Source organism: Coregonus lavaretus (genome assembly GCF_964263955.1).
Source record: "Coregonus lavaretus genome assembly, chromosome: 16".
Taxonomy (NCBI): Eukaryota; Metazoa; Chordata; class Actinopteri; order Salmoniformes; family Salmonidae; genus Coregonus; species Coregonus lavaretus.
Genome location: NC_140003.1, coordinates 43,325,296 through 43,346,932, shown reverse-complemented (window position 1 = coordinate 43,346,932; position 21,637 = coordinate 43,325,296). Strand labels below are relative to the sequence as shown.

At 44.6% G+C, this 21,637-nt stretch overlaps 1 protein-coding gene across 1 annotated transcript in view; it reads right to left on the bottom strand.

Moving 5' to 3' along the window:
- The window catches only part of LOC311143854 (neuronal membrane glycoprotein M6-b-like), a gene marked incomplete at both ends in the record, with an annotated part of 28,864 nt that extends 10,920 nt beyond the window's left edge, over positions 1–17,944 (bottom strand). Inside the window, 5 exons of the mRNA XM_084179730.1 lie at positions 73–146; positions 1,482–1,650; positions 2,017–2,173; positions 3,251–3,437; positions 17,896–17,944. Coding sequence (XP_084035856.1) covers positions 73–146; positions 1,482–1,650; positions 2,017–2,173; positions 3,251–3,437; positions 17,896–17,944 — 636 coding nt within the window. The remainder of the gene's footprint in view (positions 1–72; positions 147–1,481; positions 1,651–2,016; positions 2,174–3,250; positions 3,438–17,895) is intronic.
- Between the last annotated feature and the right edge of the window lie 3,693 nt (positions 17,945–21,637).

Below are 21,637 nucleotides of genomic sequence, written 5' to 3'. Positions count from 1 at the left end.
TCAAAAGTAACCCACGTAATAGACAGTACAGTATGTAACCGGCGAATTAGGATGAGAGGAGAGAAGCCTTACCTCACTGGTATTACAGATGTCTCCTAGTGCGGACCCACAAGCCTTGCCTGGTGTGGCGTTCCAGGGGATGATGCCTGCAGACAGTCGTTCAATTCAAAGGTTAATATTTACACAGCAAATTCCTCACATCATGTCTTCAGAAAACGTATTCATATAATTCATATAGATACGCAGGAAAGGAACCAGAGAAACATCCTTAATGGGCCATAGTCACATATCCCATTAGAATTTACAGAATGGTTATAACTTAGATTAAATCTCCATTAAAATGTCATGACTTTAGAGTGGAGTGTATCAAACCTGTACAATGTGACACACTGAACATTTCAGGCCGTTATAATGGCTTATTGTTGCTATAAAACCCGGCCTGAGAGGAGACAGGGAGGATATTGAGCCAGAGAAAAGTGGCATTTAGTATTTTATTAGGCTCCCCATTAGCTGTTGCGAAAGTTGCAGCTACTCTTCCTGGGGTGCAAACAAAACATGAAACTTGACATAATACAGAACATTAATAGACAAGAACAGCTCAAGGACAGAACTACATACATTTAAAAACGTCACACATAGCCTACATATCAATACATACACACAAACTATCTAGGTCAAATAGGGGAGAGGCGTTGTGCCGCGAGGTGGTGCTTTATTGTTTTTTTTTGTTTATTTGAGCAATATGAGATGGAACAGAGTTCCATGCAATAATGGCTCTATATAATACTGTACGCTTTCTTGAATTTGTTCTGGATTTGGGGACTGTGAAAAGACCCCTGGTGGCATGTCTGGTGGGGTAAGTGTGTGTGTAAGTTCACTATGCAAACAATTTGGGACTTTCAACACATTAATGTTTCTTATAAAAAGAAGAAGTGATGCAGTCAGTCTCTCCTCAACTCTTAGCCAAGAGAGATGGGTGGTTTGTTATACTAATATTTAGCACACTAACGTGTTGGCTCTCAGCCACTAAAACCTCTCATTATCTTTATACACACCAGTGGAGGCTTCTGAGGGAAGAATGGCTCATAATAATGGCTGGAACAGAGCAAATAGAATGGCATCAAACCTTGTGTTTGTTGTATTTGATACCATTCCACATATTCCCCTCCAGCCGTTACCACGAGCCCGTCCTCCCCAATTCAGGTGCCACCAACCTCCTGTGATACACACCAATATAAATCAGTGATCCACAGCCTCAACAGGCTACTGTACACAAAAGGTATTGGAAACATCTGCGCTGTGTTATGGGTAGAAAGGACCCTGGTTGGATATGGTCATATTCATTAGGGCACAGCGTAGAGAAAAGCTTGCAACGGGAAAAGTTGGAAAAGTTCAGGTAGTCCCTCCCTGTTTCAGTCTGTTTTCTTTCACATGCTGCCTAATGAAGATGACCCATGGCTGTAACTCCGGTTTTCCCTTACCGTACTGACGGACGTCCACGCAGATGGAGTCCATGTTGGTGAGGTTAGCCACAGGTGACCTCATGGCGGCGCAGGTGGACCACATGTTGTAGAAGAGGAAGACGGGCACGGCGGAGAAACCAAACACAGCCAGCCAGGCAATACCCAGGATGTAGGTCAAGAACACAAACTGAGAAGACACGTGTGCAAACACAGCTTCGTATTGGCATTAGGAAGAACTGGATAATAACTGGCATTTTCATAGTTGTTGTTGCGTCTATTTGACCGGTAGGCCTAAAAAGGGAGGACATAATTTCGTGCCCATTTGCGCTGAGTATTTGCTCAGACGTCATCATTATGTCATCAACTTGTTTGATTGATCACATCTAAACAGAACTCAGGTGTCAATGTGGTTCGGGTTGAGTACATTAAAAATAAAAGACTAGCTTGTTGCACAAAATTTGGTCTGTTCAAGAGGGCAGTGAGTTAGTTGTTTGTGTCTGGTGTAAGTTCAGTGCTTGGTTAACACAGTGCAGTGGTGATGATAGTGACGTACCATGCCACTAATACAGCGTCCGCAGATGGTGGTCTTGAACTCGCTGTGCAGCTCCTTGACGGCGCTGGTGGTGTAGAAGCCCTCGGCCAGCAGGATGATCCCATAGAGGAAGAAGAAGGAAGCGATGCCATAGATGACGTACTGCATCAGCTGTATTCTGAAATAGGAGCAAATGGCATAAACCCTCTCTGTGTCCTGTTCACGATCAAAGGCACCGCGCTGAATAGTTCACATCAGGGATAATCCAATATGACTCTGTTATGTTTCAGCCTCCGACATGAGGCTAGAGGAAATACCGTAAATGTGTCAGCTTGTATTACATAAGCTTATACATTTAAGATTTGGCTCGGGTTGTAAAACTTGCAACCTATTACCATTAATTCTGTCGTTGAGTAAAAAATAAATATTTAAACCATTAACAACTTTGTAGGATGAACATGTAAACAGACGATGCGTATCTGCTGAGAGACCGATCGGCCCTCTAGACATTTCACTACTTTTATTGTGTATTTCATATTTCTTATTTTTACTTCTCGTGTTTTTTTTTCTTCTTCTTCTAGTAATACATTGTTATTGACTATTGCATTGTTGGGTTTTGAGTTTGCAAGAAAGGCATTTCACTGTACTTGTACATGTTACATTAAAACTTGATACTTGAAATTAAACTGGGCACTCACAGAGACTCCCCGTTAAAACCTCAACACAAAACACTTGTCCTTCCTCTCTCTCTACTCCATTTTTCTCCTCTCTTGCCTTAGACTAATGGAGCCAAAAGAGAAAAGCTCCATATTAGTTCTCATCTGGGGTAAGATGCAAGCACAGGTTTATTTTCTGATAAAAAATAGCTGTCGTGATGAGCTCATTGAAGAAAGGATATCTATATAAAAGTCCCTGTAATTCATGGATAGGGCTTATCTATGCCTCTGCTAGGAGGTTCAGCTCACTAAGATTAAAAGGGTTGATATACGATATAACTGGTAGTTTGTTTTCTTCAAGATATCATTATAGACATATAGCCATTAGTACTGCCTGGATCGAGATGTATGGGTTTTGGGTGGGACCAGTTGCATCTTACTAATGCTCTACTCTGGCCATACAGTAGGTTACTTATGCTATCTAGCCAGGCCTTACTTATAGCTTATAGGATATAACAAGGGAACATTGTTTTTTTCATGGCCAGTTTAGGGTCAAGGACTCCTAGCCACTACTCATGGGGTCAGGTGCGGTCACTCACACGTCGGTCAGCATGGCGTGGTCAGAGGTGACCTTGGAGAAGTGGTTCTCCAGGATGGTAAGGGAGCCAGTGAGGGCTACATGGCCGCAGCCACAGAACAGGGCCACGCCGGAGAAACACAGGATGGTGGCCACCAGCGACGCATACGGCACCCCGCCCAGACACTTGATGCAGCACTCGAAGCAACCTCCATGGAAACATAGAGAGAGAGAGAGAGAGAGCGAGAGAGAAACAGCGTGAGAACAGTTAACTAGTTGATGGAATCCTCCATCACAGAATAGTCAAAGCAGTAGTTGTACATCTTTATTTATTCTTCTGTGTGCTTTTCACCGTAGGCTGCAGAGTAACAGTGTCACTTCTTGTGTCCAAAAAGGCCATATTGGTCAACCGGATATTTCTTAAACCATTGCAAAGTCCATATAAGGGGGTTATGTTACACGCCATCATACGCAGAAGAGCTGAAGTATTGGTCCAGCACTGAAAGCATATACATGGCCATCTTTACAGTAGTCCATGGGCTGAGCTTAGGGAGACATTTAAAGTTCAACTCACTAAAACATTCAAATGAGCTGTTGCATAACCAACGACAGTACAGTAGAGGTCATTTAATTCTTAATGTACTGACTTTCTCAACCTCCTCTAAATGACTCACCATCCCAGACTCCTCATCTACCAATACACTACAAAACTATGCACACACACCACCAACACACACTCCTTATCAGACATGAAGAGTGGACAGTGGAGTGCTATTTTAATGATGAGTTGTGAGCGATGGATGATCAAATCTTAAACTCGTGGACTATTCATCATGATAGATTGAGACAGAACTTCACCATTGCCATCCGGGATGAGCATCTAGCTGCCTGCCTGCCTGCCTGCCTGCCTGCCTGCCTGCCTGCCTGCCTGCCTGCCTGCCTGCCTGCCTGCCTGCCTGCCTGCCTGCCTGCCTGCCTGCCTGCCTGCCTGCCTGCCTGCCTGCCTGCCTGCCTGCCTGCCTGCCTGCCTGCCTGCCTGCCTGCCTGCCTGCCTGCCTGCCTGCCTGCCTGCCTGCCTGCCTGCCTGCCTGCCTGCCTGCCTGCCTGCCTGCCTGCCTGCCTGCCTGCCTGCCTGCCTGCCTGCCTGCCTGCCTGCCTGCCTGCCTGCCTGCCTGCCTGCCTGCCTGCCTGCCTGCCTGTCTGTCTGTCTGTCAATCTGTCTGTCTGTCTGTCTGTCTGTCAATCTGTCTATCTGTCTGTCTGGGCAGCCAGGTAGGGCAGTCTATCCTGACTATTCATCAGCAGAATTAAAGTGCACTAATGGGAGGCAGACAGGTCAGTACTGTGCTGTTGGTGCCAGCCAAACCCTAATGGAAATCAATGGCTATTCAGAATGGTAGAATGAGGACTGGTACCTGTATCATGGTAGTCTGTATCGTGGTAGACTGTATCATGGTAGACTGTATCGTGGTAGACTGTATCATGGTAGACTGTATCGTGGTAGACTGTATCATGGTAGACTGTATCGTGGTAGACTGTATCGTGGTAGACTGTATCGTGGTAGACTGTATCATGGTAGACTGTATCGTGGTAGACTGTATCGTGGTAGACTGTATCATGGTAGACTGTATCGTGGTAGACTGTATATTGGTAGACTGTATCATGGTAGACTGTATCGTGGTAGACTGTATCATGGTAGACTGTATCATGGTAGACTGTATCGTGGTAGACTGTATATTGGTAGACTGTATCATGGTAGACTGTATCGTGGTAGACTGTATCATGGTATGTTTAGTACTGATGAAATAGCAGAGCAGTGCCTCTTGACAGACAGTATGTCAACAGAGCACAATGTGTTTGCAATAAGATCCATATATTTAGAAAGATGTTGTATTTCACTGTTCAGGCTGTAGATGTATAGCGTGACTTGGTCCTGGTTGAGGAGGTGCATGTTTGAAGGTCTTACTAATGTGTGTTCCGTAGAACTGTATGTATAGATTCAGAGATTCACCTTGATTGTGTTCCAGACAACTGTTTCCTCCGTTGGATATGGTCTGAATGGAGGCTTAGTAACTGTGAGTGGACATGGCATGAAAAAAATTCACAGGCATGATTTCAGCAGCACATTAAAAGTCCATTGGTGCATGTTCTAGAGTCTACTCCAATGCAAAAGTCTGACATAGAAAGACAGGTCAGAATATGCCTATTGAAATCCAAGCCTCTTGCATGAGGCAGGAATCCTGAAAGTTCGTTTGTGTTTGTCCTCTTTGTCTGGCTTGACAAAGGAAATTAAAACAGATATATTATCACCAGAACAGGGCCATTCAACAGTTGTGTGTTGTCAGAAAGTTCATCCCGTAGCCTTTTGTGTCACAGAGGAATAAAAACATTTTTGTCCGAGGGCTGGTGAATAGCAGTTGCCATGGCAGCATGTTAACCACAACCCAGTGAATGTGCCCGGGAGAGTGGTTAACTCGGCCCGCGTTTCCAAAACAGACACACATGGCAGGCAGGGCCAGGGAGAGTGAGACGGGACCAACATGAAATAGACCTCAGCCACAGTCAAATACTACCTGGTATAGTTCTACTAGTTTTACCTGGTATAGTTCTACCTGGTATAGTTCTGCTTGGTATAGTTCTACTAGTTCTACCTGGTATAGTTCTACCTGGTATAGTTATACTAGTTCTACCTGGTATAGTTCTACTAGTTCTACCTGGTATAGTTCTACTAGTTCTACCAGGTATAGTTCTACCAGGTATAGTTCTACTAGTTCTACCTGGTATAGTTCTACTATTTCTACCTGGTATAGTTCTACTAGTTCTACCTGGTATAGTTCTACTAGTTCTACCTGGTAAAGTTCTACTAGTTCTACCTGGTATAGTTCTACTAGTTCTACCTGGTATAGTTCTACCTGGTATAGTTCTACTAGTTCTACCTGGTATAGTTCTACCTGGTATAGTTCTACCTGGTAAAGTTATACCTGGTATAGTTATACCTGGTATAGTTATACCTGGTATAGTTCTACTAGTTCTACCTGGTATAGTTCTACTAGTTCTACCTGGTATAGTTCTACCTGATATAGTTCTACTAGTTCTACCTGGTATAGTTCTACCTGGTATAGTTCTACTAGTTCTACATGGTATAGTTCTACCTACTATAGTTCTACCTGGTATAGTTCTACCTGGTATAGTTCTACTAGTTTTACCTGGTATAGTTCTACTAGTTCTACCTGGTATAGTTCTACCTGGTATAGTTCTACCTGGTATAGTTTTACCTGGTATAGTTCTACCTGGTATAGTTCTACTAGTTTTACCTGGTATAGTTCTAACTGGTATAGTTCTACCTGGTATAATTCTACCTGGTATAGTTCTACCTGGTACAGTTCTAATAGTTCTACCTGGTGTAGTTCTACCTGGTATAGTTCTTCCTGGTATAGTTCTACCTGGTATAGTTATATTAGTTTTACCTGGTATAGTTCTAACTGGTATATTTCTACCTGGTATAGTTCTACCTGGTATAATTCTACCTGGTATAATTCTACCTGGTATAGTTATATTAGTTCTAACAGACACAGTAAAATACAGCAGAAGATAGTTTGGTTTTGTCTTTGTCCTCTTTCATCCATTACTGTCAGGTAGCCCTATACCAGTTAGACATATACCAGGTAGAACTAATAGACCTATACCAGTTAGACATATACCAGGTAGAACTAATAGACCTATACCAGTTAGACATATACCAGGTAGAACTAATAGACCTATACCAGTTAGACATATACCAGGTAGAACTAATAGACCTATACCAGTTAGACATATACCAGGTAGAACTATACCAGGAAGAACTAGTAGAACTATACCAGGTAGAACTATACCAGGAAGAACTAGTATAACTATACCAGGAAGAACTAGTAGAACTATACCAGGTAGAACTATACCAGGAAGAACTAGTAGAACTATACCAGGTAGAACTATACCAGGAAGAACTAGTAGAACTATACCAGGTAGAACTATACCAGGACGTACTAGTAGAACTATACCAGGTGGAACTATACCAGGAAGAACTAGTAGAACTATCCCAGGAAGAACTAGTAGAACTATACCAGGTAGAACTATACCAGGAAGAACTAGTAGAACTATACCAGGTAAAACTATACCAGGAAGAACTAGTAGAAATATACCAGGTAGAACTATACCAGGTAGAACTAGTAGAACAATACCAGGTAGAACTATACCAGCTAAGACTAGTAGAACTATACCAGGTGTAACTATACCAGAGAGAGAGAGAGAGAGAGAGAGAGAGAGAGAGAGAGAGAGAGAGAGAGAGAGAGAGAGAGAGAGAGAGAGAGAGAGAGAGAGAGAGAGAGAGAGAGAGAGAGAGAGAGAGAGAGAGAGAGAGAGAGAGAAGAACATCAGCTATTAAAGGCCACAAATCGGATCAATGTGCCGTCCATTTTTAACAGCAATGGCCTGATACTGTTACTTTACTCTACTGTCATCTGAACTCTCTGTCCCCTTAACACTGTGATGCTATTCCACCTCTGTACTGTAGTCTACTGTCATCTGAACTCTCTGTCCCCTTAACACGGTGATGCTATTCCACCTCTGTACTGTGGTCTACTGTCATCTGAACTCTCTGTCCCCTTAACACTGTGATGCTATTCCACCTCTGTACTGTGGTCTACTGTCATCTGAACTCTCTGTACCCTTAACACGGTGATGCTATTCCACCTCTGTACTGTAGTCTACTGTCATCTGAACTCTCTGTCCCCTTAACACTGTGATGCTATTCCACCTCTGAGTGTTGTTAAACACCGCTCCTCACACACTCGGCGCGTATGTCAAATACATTTTAATTTGATTTGATTTGATTTGATATACACCGGCAGAGGGAAAAAAGCTATTTTTCTCTCCATGGAGAAGCCCCGTGCCTCTTTCCAAAGGTGTTGTGTTTAACAACTATAAATCAGAGGTGGTGTTTTCACAGCTGGAGTAACGTTAGCCATGGTGGCTGGTTCGTGTTTTACGTCTAACCTTTAACCCTGAAACAACACTGGCACCAAGACAGGCCCACTTACTGACCTGTTTTAGCGTTTAACATCACAATAATACCACTCTATTCACATAGAACCACTATAAAGGACTTATTCTTGGTACATGTATGAAAGTATGAAAAATGTATGCACTCACCTGCCTGCCTATACCAGGTAAGTCGCTCTGGATAAGAGCGTATGCTAAATGACTAAAATGTAAAATGTACATGAGCCCGGAGGAAATTGAAAAAACATAATCTATCGCCTACACATATCCTCAATGGGTCCTGCACAAAGGACCATGTTGAGGGCTGTCTGCATTGACCATCATGCATCATGTTTTCATTATGTGGTACTAATCTCATCTCTGCAGAGATTCATTCAGTACAGAGGAGGAATAATACCCGGTACTGATTGTGGATTTCAGATCGAAGGTCCCGTATGGGTAAGTCCCAGTGATGGCCAGTGAGCACAGTCTCTCTCACACACATAGTGCAGCAGTCTTTACATGTCCGTATAAATAGGAGGAAAGCAGTGTTAACCGTATTTCTCTTCTTACAGTCAAAATCGCAGACGTTGTAGCTTAAGAGCAATAACTGGAGTTTCGAGACTCTCTACTACGCTATTCTCAGTCCCCGTTTCTGCGATTGCAGTCTAGGCTTCTTTGGTCTCCCATTCACCACTTGCGAAGTACAACCTTTACCAAAGATGATATTTGAACATTGTGACTTTTATACCAGAGCGTTTCAGTACAGGAGTGAGCGTAAATGTAAATGGGCAGAAGGTTGTGAGAGGAGTGATGTCCAGTTACTACTACTAATAACAACATACTGGACAGATTGGTCATCAGCGCGCCTGGCTCCAGGGACTACATAGGAAACAAACCCTTCACGCTGGGTAAGCCTGCCACTCAAATCAAAAGGTTCTCTATAAAGCTGTTCTCTAATTGTAGGCCTTTATAGTACACCGGCTATTACAGGATATTACATGCCTTGATTTCTATAGTAAAGTCCTCCTATTTACTCTCTCTCTCTCTCTCTCTGGATGACACACACGGGTAATCACACACAAGATGGAGCCTCCTGGCATGCCCCAAATAGAATGCTGCTCCAAATGAAAATCACATTGTCCCTCTGCTCTTTGATGACTTTCACATGACTATCCTGGTTAAACCTCAACCCACTCCAGACACTCTCCACTCATCCCGTCCCCGAAGAATAAAAAGACATAGAGAGCAGGTATATCTCACTGGTCATCCCCAAAGCCAACACCTCCTTTGGCCGCCATTCCTTCCAGTTCTCTGCTACTAATGACTGGAACGAACTGCAAAAATCTCTGAAGCTGGAGACTCTTTATCTCTCTCACTAACTTTAAGCATCAGTTGTCAGAGCAGCTTACCGATCACTGCACCTGTACACAGCCCATCTGTAATTAGCCCACCCAACTACCTCATCCCCATATTGTTATTTATTTTGCTCATTATCTCTATTTGCACATCATCTTCTGCACATCTATCACTCCAGTGGTAATACTAAATTGCAATTATTTTGCACTATGGCCTATTTATTGCCTTACCTCCATAACTTACTACATTTGCACACACTGTATATAGATTTTATATTGTGTTATTGACTGTATGTTTTGTTTATTCCATGTGTAACTCTGTGTTGTTGTTGTTTTTATCGCACTGCTTTGCTTTATCTTGGCCAGGTCGCAGTTGTAAATGAGAACTTGTTCTCAACTGGCTTACCTGGTTAAATAAAGGTGAAATAACATTTAAAAATAAAAGAGAGAGCTAGAGAGAGAGAGAGAGAGAGAGAGAGAGAGAGAGAGAGAGAGAGAGAGAGAGAGAGGCTTTTTACCAAATTACTGTACAACAGACTACGTATTCACCCTGCACACCCTAACTGACAAACAAACAAACAAACCAAAACAAAGGCAAAGTCTTCTCATGCTTTGTTGACTTCAAAAAAGCTTTTGACTCAATTTGGCATGAGGGTCAGCTATACAAATTGATGGAACGTGGTGTTGGGGGATAAACATACGACATTCTAAAATCCATGTACACAAACAACAACTGTGCAGTTAAAATGGGCAAAAAACACACACATTTCTTTCCACAGGGCCGTGGGGTGAGACAGGGAAGCAGCTTAAGTCCGCGAAACATTTTTTAAATATATTAAATATTATTATATTTGAGTTACGATTTTGGCCTAAAATGACTCATTCCATGATATACAAACAACCTCCAATAGATGACACTTTAGCCTGGCAGCGTGCTCTGTATTTGGGCCTACAGTCAGATTCAGAATGCACTCAGTCAACATAGCCACTTCATTGCTTGACGACTTTTGACGTGAAAAATTAGTGCTGCGAAAATGAGAAAAGTGGACTCTGAATGTTGTGTGTTTAAAGAAGAATGGACAGCAAAATACCTTTTTACTAATTTTGGACATAAAGCAGTATGTATGATATGCCAAGAAAGTGTTGCCGTTTTTTAAGGATATAATCTCAATCGTCATTTTTCAAGCAAGCATGCTAACTATGCTAGCAATCTGTCCTCTCAGGAAAAGGAAAGGAAGGCCTCAAAACTTGCCACAAACTTAAAAGCCCAACAAAATACGTTTACTAAACGGTGCTCTACTCAAGACTCCGTCACTAAGGCCAAGCTACGTAGTGGCACATACAATGGCAAAGCATTGCAATGGCTTTTGCTGAAGGGGAGTTTGTGAAAGAGTGTATGGTGGAGACTGCTGGAATACGTTGTCCTGAGAGTAAAAGCCAATTCGAGAAAATTAGCTTATCAGGCAGAACCATCACCAGGCGCGCGGAAGTGATAAGTGAGGAGCTAATCTCCGAGTTGATATATGGATGGAGGAGACTACTGACATCAGAGACACCGCTCAACTTTAAATGTTTGTCAGAGGAATAAATGAGAACCTTGAAATAACAGAGGAACTTCTTGCGCTAGAATCAATGATGGGAACAACCAGGGCTCTGACTTATTTAATATTTAATATGCCATTTAGCAGACGCTTTTATCCAAAGCGACTTACAGTCATGTGTGCATACATTTTGTTACGTATGGGTGGTCCCGGGGATCGAACCCACTACCCTGGCGTTACAAGCGCCATGCTCTACCAATTGAGCTACAGAGGTGTCAATATGACAGGGTGTCTGCCTGCTTGGAAAAAATGAATCTACCATGGAGCAAACTGACAAACGTCACAACAGATGGATCACCAAATCTAACTGGTAAAAACATTGTCCTACTAAAACTATTACAAGAAAGTAAAAGAAGAAAGCCCTAACTCAGAGGAATTTATATTTCTTCACTGTATTATTAATCAGGAAGCCCTGTGTAAAAGTGTGTTAAAGCTGGAAAATGTGGTCAAAGTGGTTGTAAAACTTGTCAACTTTATACGGGCAAGGGGGCTTAACCATCGTCAATTCATTCAGCTGCTCAATGACACAGAGGCAGAGCACCAGGACTTGTGTTGTACCATTCAAATGTGCGCTGGCTAAGCCTGGGAAAAGTATTTAGCGGTGTGTGGGAACTGAGAGGGGAGATAGGTATGTTCCTTGATACGGTTGGTAAAGCTGACGACTTCTCCGAGTTGAAAGACACAGACTGGCTGGGCGACTTTGCTTTCGGTGTGGACATATTGGGGCATCTGAATTATCTAAATGTGAAACTGCAGGGAAATTGTGTTTTTGTGCATGAACTGTATTCCAACGTGAAAGCATTCAAGGCCAAACTTATGTTGTTCTCCAGACAAATGAGCAGCCGGTCTCTCGCTCATTTTCCTGGCCGCCCTGAACGCGCCCACATTGCAGTGCTGCACTGAGACATACAGTAGCACTTTGATCGACCTGCATGCTGAGTTTTCCCGCCGCTTCTCAGACACCAAGATTGAGACTGAGCTGGAGCTTGTATCATGCCCCCTGTCTTTCGACAGTGAGAAAGCACCACCAGACACACAATTGGAGCTCATCGACATCCAATGTGACAGTGCTTTGAAGGAGAAGTACAAAACAGCAACAATAGACCAGTGAATTAAACAAAGTTTCCAGACATTAAAAAGCATGCCCAAAGGATGCTTGTTTTATTCGGGTCCACATATGTGTGTGAACAAATGTTCTCAGTCATGAATTACAGCAAATCCCGTCACAGGTCAAATTTAACAAATGACCACTTGTCAGCTGTTCTGAGGATCTCTACATCAAAGATGACACCAGACTTTGATGCCCTTGCCAAGAGAGGTGACCAGCCCCATTGTTCACATTAATAACCGTGACTGGGGAAGGCAAGGATTATGCTTTTTCATGGTGATGGTTATGCAGTGAGAATTATCCTGCGATGCACTTGGATACAGGTAATAACTAACCAGTCAGATTTGGGCTGAGGTGATTGGATAACTGCAAATATGGCTCACAATGGAGATGAGAATTGTTCCTTAATATGCTTTCAAAAACAGACCATTCCAAATGAAACTCTTACCATACGTTTTTTTTTACACATCTGCTGTTACATTTTGCATGTCTCCAGTCATATAACATACACAACAAGTCAAAAGTTTGGACACACCTACTCATTCAAGGGTCTTTCTTTATTTGTACTATTTCTTACATTGTAGAATAATAGTGAAGACATCAAAACTATGAAATAACACACATGGAATCATGTAGTAACCAAAAATGTGTTAAACAATATATTTTATATTGAGATTCTTCAAATAGCCACGCTTTGCCTTGATGACAGCTTTGCACACTCTTGGCATTCTCTCAACCAGCTTCACCTGGAATGCTTTTCCAACAGTCTTGAAGGAGTTCCCACATATGCTGAGCACTTGTTGGCTGCTTTTCCTTCACACTGCGGTCCGACTTATCCCAAACCATCTCAATTGGGTTGAGGTCGGGGGATTGTTTATCCATTTCACTTTCTTTGGCAATGTAAACATATGTTTCCCATGCCAATAAAGCCCTTGAATTGAATTGAATTGAGAGAGAGACTGAGAGAGCGAGAGCGAGAGCGAGAACGAGAGAGAGAGAGAGAGAGAGAGAGAGAGAGAGAGAGAGAGAGAGAGAGAGAGAGAGAGAGAGAGAGAGAGTATGGATGGATGGCAGTCAGAAAAGCCCTGACACAAAGAGCCAGCGTGAGTAGCCCCAGACTGTTGGTCAAGCTAAAGTCTCAACAGGGAAGGCTCATTCAGAGCATCTCTGGTCCCTGCTCTTCCGGAGCACAGGGAAGGCCAACCACAGAGCTCCATCCTGTCCACCCAGCATGCATTGCACTGGCACAAAGCGCAACGGAGGAGATGGGTGGCAGCCCACTTCACACTCCAGGAGCACTGTTGATCTGGGTGTCTGACGAGACAAACAGGAATCATCCACTGTGTCAATCAGATGGCTCATTAGGAGAGACACCAGAGAGCAGACTGTCTAGACTCTGAGTGGAGAGAGAGAGAGAGAGAGAGAGAGAGAGAGAGAGAGAGAGAGAGAGAGAGAGAGAGAGAGAGAGAGAGAGAGAGAGAGAGAGAGAGAGAGAGAGAGAGAGAGAGAGAGAATGTGTGTGTGAGTGTGTGTGTGCATGCATGTCTGTGTAAGAAAGCTTTTTGAAAGGGGATCATATAAACATTGCCCAATTGCTTTTACAGGCAACATACCGTGAATCATATGTGAAAGAAGTAAGAGAGAGAAAGAGAGAATGGGGGTTGAGAGAAGAGTGGACGGGGGGATGAGTGAAGGAGGGATGGGGGGTTGAGAGAAGGGGGGTTTGACCTCTAATCCTGCTGCTGTAGATCATCCCATGGTTTTTAGCTCCAGATCACTCCATCACCTCCTTCCCCCCCACCTCTAACTCCACAGCTGGTGCTGCTCCCCCCCCCCCCCCCCCCGCCATGCCATCCCACAACACCAGCCCTCACGTGACCCACCATAACCTGTCAACAACACCACCACAGACCCCAACATAGCCCCTCACAGACCCCCACAATCCCCAACAGAGCAGCTCCTCACACAGACCCCCACCAAACTCAACAGCTGCAGGCTGGAACCATCTGTGAGAACCTGGGAACCGAGGCTGTCCAAATCAAGTCCACCAGTAACATATCTAATCTTTAGGCTGAGCAATGCAGGTCATTAAAGCTATTCTCATCATTGTACTGTATGAGGATCCTGTCCAGACGATAACTGCCTGGCGCAGGCAGGTAGCAATTGTATGAGGTAAAATACTTCCATAGTATTTTTGATGTTGGGTGGCTTGCTGGCTCCCTCGTAATACTATAGAGATGTGATTTATAGTCAGGACAGACATGCCATTTGAAATGTTGTGGGTTGGATTTGATTATGGAGCATCAAGGTAGAAACTCCTGACAGAGAAAATAAAAACAGCAACACAGCATGTTGGAAGCCCTGTGTATGGGGCTGATGACGTGATTCATCTGTAGCTCTGTGTATGGGGCTGATGACGTGATTCATCTGTAGCCCTGTGTATGGGGCTGATGACGTGATTCATCTGTAGCTCTGTGTATGGGGCTGATGGCGTGATTCATCTGTAGCCCTGTGTATGGGGCTGATGACGTGATTCATCTGTAGCTCTGTGTATGGGGCTGATGACGTGATTCATCTGTAGCCCTGTGTATGTGTCTCTTTGTCTTGATCCCTCACCCTCTCAAACACACAAACACACACACAAACACACACAAACAGACACACAAACACACACACACACACACACACATACACACACACAAACACACAAACACACACAAACACACACAAACAAACAGACACACAAACACACACACACACACACACAAACACACACAAACAGACACACACAAACATACACACACAAACATACACAAACACACACACACACACACACACACAAACACACACAAACACACACACAGACACACACAAACACACACACACAAATAAACACACAAACACACACAAACACACACACACAGACACACACAAACACACAAATAAACACACACACACACACAAACACACACACACATACACACACACACACACACACACACACACACACACACACACAAATAAACACACAAACACACACAAATAAACACACAAACACACACACACAGACACACACAAACACACACAAACACACACAAACACACACACAGACACACACAAACACACACACACAAATAAACACACAAACACACACAAACACACACACACAGACACACACAAACACACACACACAAATAAACACACACACACACACAAACACACACACACACACACACACACACACACAAATAAACACACAAACACACACAAATAAACACACAAACACACACACACAGACACACACAAACACACACACATACACACAAACACACACAAACACACAGACACAAAAACACACATACACACACAAACACACACACACACAAACACACACAAACACACACAAACACACACATACATAAACACACACATACACACACAAACACACACAAACACACACACACACATATACACACACACAAACACACACATACACACGAACACATATACACACAAACACACACACATACACACACAAACACACACACACATACACACACAAACACACACACATACACACACACAAACACACACACAAACACACAAAAACACACACACACACATACACACACAAACACACACACATACACACAAACACACAAACACACACACACATACGCAAGCATGCACGAACGCACACACACACACACACACACACACAGAGACACACACACACTCCCTCTCTTATCAACCTCATTACCAGCGACCCACCGATAACAACTAACACACAGCAGGAGTAATAATGATGAGGTGTGAAATATGTCCTCAATTAGAGGACCAACATCGCCAGTGACAACAGCAACATAATATGTATCATCCTCCACAGACTGAGACGGAGACAACCGACACAGAAAACTAATGAGGTCTCATGCACAAGCAATCAAAGCCTTCCCAATACACTTGCAACAGCCACTATGCATTATTCATTTTCCACATATAGGGTAATCTACTGTGCTATGCACACTAGAAATATCAACAATTACAAAGCCAGACACAACCATTACAAAGCCAAACACAACCATTACAAAGCCAGACACAACCAATACAAAGCCACACACAACCATTACAAAGCCACACACAGCCACTACAAAGCCACACACAGCCATTACAAAGCCACACACAACCATTACAAAGCCACACACAACCATTACAAAGCCACACACAACTGCTACAAAGCCAGACACAACCTTAACAAAGCCATACACAACCTTAACAAAGCCACACACAACCATTACAAAGCCAGACACAACAATTACAAAGCCACACACAACCATTACAAAGCCACACACAACCATTACAAACCACACACAACCATTACAAAGCCAGACACAACAATTACAAAGCCACACACAACCATTACAAAGCCAGACACAACCATTACAAAGCCACAATCAACCATTACAAAGCCACACACAACCATTACAAAGCCACACTCAACCATTACAAAGCCACACACAACCATTACAAAGCCACACACAACTGCTACAAAGCCAGACACAACCATTACAAAGCCACACACAACTGCTACAAAGCCAGACACAACCATTACAAAGCCACACACAACCAATACAAAGCCAGACACAACCAATACACAGCCACACACAACCATTACAGAGCCAAACACATCCACTACAAAGCCACACACAGCCACTACAAAGCCACACACAGCCATTACAAACCACACACAACCATTACAAAGCCAGACACAACAATTACAAAGCCACACACAACCATTACAAAGCCACACTCAACCATTACAAAGCCAAACACAACCATTACAAAGCCACACACAACCATTACAAAGCCACACTCAACCATTACAAAGCCACACACAACCATTACAAAGCAACACACAACCATTACGAAGCCACACACAACCATTACAAAGCCACACACAACCATTACAAAGCCACACACAACCATTACAAAGCCACACACAAATTACAAAGCCACACACAACCATTACAAAGCCAAACACAACCATTACAAAGCCACACACAATCATTACAAAGCCACACATAACCATTACAAAGCCACACACAACCTTTACAAAGCCACACACAACTATTACAAAGCCAGACACAAAAATTACAAAGCCACACACAACCATTACAAAGCCACACACAACCATTACAAATCCACACACAACCATTACAAAGCCACACACAAATTACAAAGCCACACACAACCATTACAAAGCCACACACAACCATTACATCATCCTCTGCACTGAATGAAGAAAACAAGTAACATCAGAGTGAAATGGCCATTTCTTAAAGCAAGAGCGATGAGACAATGAGTGTGTGAATGGAACCCCCACTGAGCAGAGTCTACCCCGCTATTGTGTGTGAACCCAAGCAGCCTGAAGTAGGCTAAAGCCCCAGTAAACCAGGCAGTGAAAAGAGCTATATGGGTCCATTCTGACTGAAAGAGCTATACGGGTCCATTCTGACTGAAAGAGCTATACAGGTCCATTCTGACTGAAAGAGCTATACGGGTCCATTCTGACTGTTCATTCTGGTACCTTTTTTCTCCTGGCTCTGCTCTTGGTTCTCTTCTGATGTAGTTTCCATGGTTGATTTTATCCCATCCACTAAAAATGCTTCCTTTCAGCAGAATTCTGTCCTATCTCTACCTCGCTCGCTCTCCTCCACTCACTCTCTCTTCCTCTTTCTCTCTCTCTCTCTCTCTCTCTCTCCCTCTCTCTCTCTCTCTCTCTCTCTCTCTCTCTCTCTCTCTCTCCCTCTCTCCCTCTCTCTCTCTCTCTCTCTCTCTCTCTCTCTCTCTCTCTCTCTCCCTCTCTCTCCCTCTCTCCCTCTCTCTCTCTCTCTCTCTCTCTCTCTCTCTTCCTCTTTCTCTCTCTCTCTCTCTCCCTCTCCCTCTCTCTCTGGTTCTGCCCTGACTGACTGAAGCACAGCTCCAGAAACAACGCTGCCAGCTAACCTTATACTCCTCCATACATCACTTGAAATCCCACTTTCCCAGGAAATATTCTAGGTCTGCTTTATTTGCACTGACTGACTGTTTGGGCACTCAGACTGGGTAGCTATGGATCCACTTGTCCCATCAACCACACACCCCTCACACACACACCCTCACACACACACACCCTCACACACACCCACACCCTCACATACACACACATCGCCTCGACCCCCCTGCTCGCCCCCTATAGACACTCCCTCCGTGGAGGCGTCTGGTACTCAGGGAGGCGCACCATGAATGACAATCAGGGGCCTGCCTGCCTGCCTGCCTGCCTGCCTGCCTGGTAGATTGGTCTGGTTCCATCACAGGAGGTGATATGTGTGGGAGAGAGTAGCGACCCCCTTCTTTGGCTGCTGGGGGGCTTCACTGGATGAAAGCCCCACTCAGTGTTGTGTGCTGCTGTGGGAGAATGGGGTAGAATAAGGGGGAATGGGGGAGAATAGGGGGAGAATGGGGGAGAATAAGGGGGAATGGGGGAGAATGGGGGGAGAATAAGGGGGAATGGGGGAGAATGGGGGAGAATATGGGTGAATGGGGGAGAATAAGGGAGAATGGGGGAGAATAAGGGGGAATGGGGGAGAATGAGTGGGAGAATAAGGGGGAATGGGGGAGAATAAGGGGGAATGGGGGAGAATGGGGGAGAATAAGGGAGAATGGGGGAGAATGGGGAGAATAAGGGGGAATGGGGGAGAATGGGGGAGAATAAGGGGGAGAATAAGGGGAATGGGGGAGAATAAGGGGGATAATTAGGTGGAATGGGGGAGAATAATGGGGAATGGGGGAGAATGGGGGAGAATAGGGGAGAATAAGGGGGAATGGGGGAGAATGGGGGAGAATAAGGGGGAATGGGGGAGAATAAGGGAGAATGGGGGAGAATATGGAGGAATGGGGGAGAATGGGGGAGAATAAGGGGGAATGGGGGAGAATGGGGGAGAATAAGGGGAATGGGGGAGAATAAAGGAGAATGGGGGAGAATACGGGAAAATGGGGGAGAATAAGGGGGAATGGGGGAGAATGGGGGAGAATAAGGGGGAGAATGGGGGAGAATAAAGGGAGTGGGGGAGAATGGGGGAGAATAAGGGGGAATGGGGGAGAATGGGGGAGAATAAGGGGGAATGGGGGAGAATAAGGGGGAATGGGGGAGAATGGGGAGAATAAGGGGGAATGGGGGAGAATAAGGGGGAATGGGGGAGAATAAAAGAGAATGGGTGAGAATAAGGGGGAATGCGGGAGAATAAGGGGGAATGGGGGAGAACAAGGGAGAATGGGGTAGAATGGATGTCAGCACACAATCACTAGCCACTCATCCAACCACAGTTGCAGGGCGGGAGTGGGAGGGGGAGGGGTGAGTTTAGTAGGGGGGAAGGCCCTTCATATTCTGATTTGCACCATATGCCCCCTGCTCCCATGGCAACAATCTCTGACCACTGTCTCCCCTCCATCTGGTGACTTCCAACTCCCACATAAAAGGACACAAGAAAGGGGGGATGATCCCTCTCCTCCGAACAAGAAAAAGAAGGGTCTCCGATGTTTGTACGGGTGAAAGAGGAAGGAGAGGGAGGGAATGGGTGAAAGACAAATAAAGAACATGAGAATGGTAGAGACATTGGAAAATAGGAGGAGCCAGAGAGAGGTGAGGGAGAGTCTGAAACAAGATGTCTGAAATGATAAGGGAGAAAGAGAGTCTGCAGAGAAACAGGGACAGATAGAGATAGAAACAGACGGACAGATAGCTGGACAACCAGACACGGAGAGAGATAGACAAACAGACACCAAGAGAGAAGACCAGAGACAGACAGACAGAGACACACAGACAGAGACAGAGACAGAGACAGAGACAGAGACAGAGACAGAGACAGAGAAAGAGACAGAGACAGAGACAGAGACAGAGACAGAGACAGACAGAGAGAGAGACAGAGACAGAGACAGAGACAGAGACAGACAGAGAGAGAGACAGAGACAGACAGACAGACAGACAGACAGACAGACAGACAGAGACAGAGACAGAGACAGAGACAGAGACAGAGACAGAGAAAGAGACAGAGACAGAGACAGAGACAGAGACAGAGACAGAGACAGAGACAGACAGAGACAGAGACAGAGACAGAGACAGAGACAGACAGAGAGAGAGACAGAGACAGACAGACAGACAGACAGACAGACAGACAGACAGACAGACAGACAGAGAGAGAGAGAGAGAGAGAGAGCGAGAGAGCGAGAGAGAGAGAGAGAGAGAGAGAGAGAGGAGTCTTGGCTGTGTGCTGTGCTTGTCTGAAGTGGCCGGGGTCTGTATGGGGAGACTAGTCCTAAAGCATCCTAATGAGAGAGTGGCCCTGCTGTTGGAGTGCTGCTCAAGTGGGTCTTCTCATGGATCCTCCCCCCCACAGAGAGGAGGGCGAGCAGCGGGAGAGGAGAGGAGAGAAGAGGAGAGGAGAGCCTCAGGGGTAAGGGAAGTGAACGTAGCAGGGATCTCACAACAACAAACGAGTGCTGCACAAATCTGCAAGCTTTTTCATTAATCTCCCCTATAAGAGTTTACGTCATCTTATGAGGGGGAGAAACACACTAAGGCTAACTACATCTAAAGCTAACTCTACATGAGCTAAATCTCATAGGTTAGAAATGCTGGTAACATTGTAGATGTAGGATGATATAAGGATTTAGCTCTGTGGCGATTTGGATGTGATTGATACTAATTGATATAAGTGGTTCATGTGAGGCTTGGCATTATGGAGAACTTTGTAATTATCCAATTAAATAGATTGCGAGAACTGCCAAGCGAACACATTAGTGAGGATGACACTGATCCTTGACTTCGGCGATGTCATTTACAAAATAGCCTCCAACACTCTACTCAGCAAATTGGATGTAGTCTATCACAGTGCCATCCGTTTTGTCACCAAAGCCCCATACACTACCCACCACTGTGACCTGTACGCTCTTGTTGGCTGGTCGTCACTACATGTTCGTCGTCAAACCCACTGGCACCAGGCCATCTATAAATCACTGCTAGGCAAATCCCCGCCTTATCTTAGCTCATTGGTCACCATAGCAGCACCCACCCATAGTCTGCGCTCCAGCAGGTATATCTCACTGGTCATCCCCAAAGCCAACACCTCCTTTGGCCGCCATTCCTTCCAGTTCTCTGCTGCCAATGACTGGAACGAATTGCAAAAATCTCTGAAGCTGGAGACTCTTATCTCCCTCACTAACTTTAAGCATCAGTTGTCAGAGCACCTTACCGATCACTGCACCTGTACACAGCCCATCTGAAATTAGCC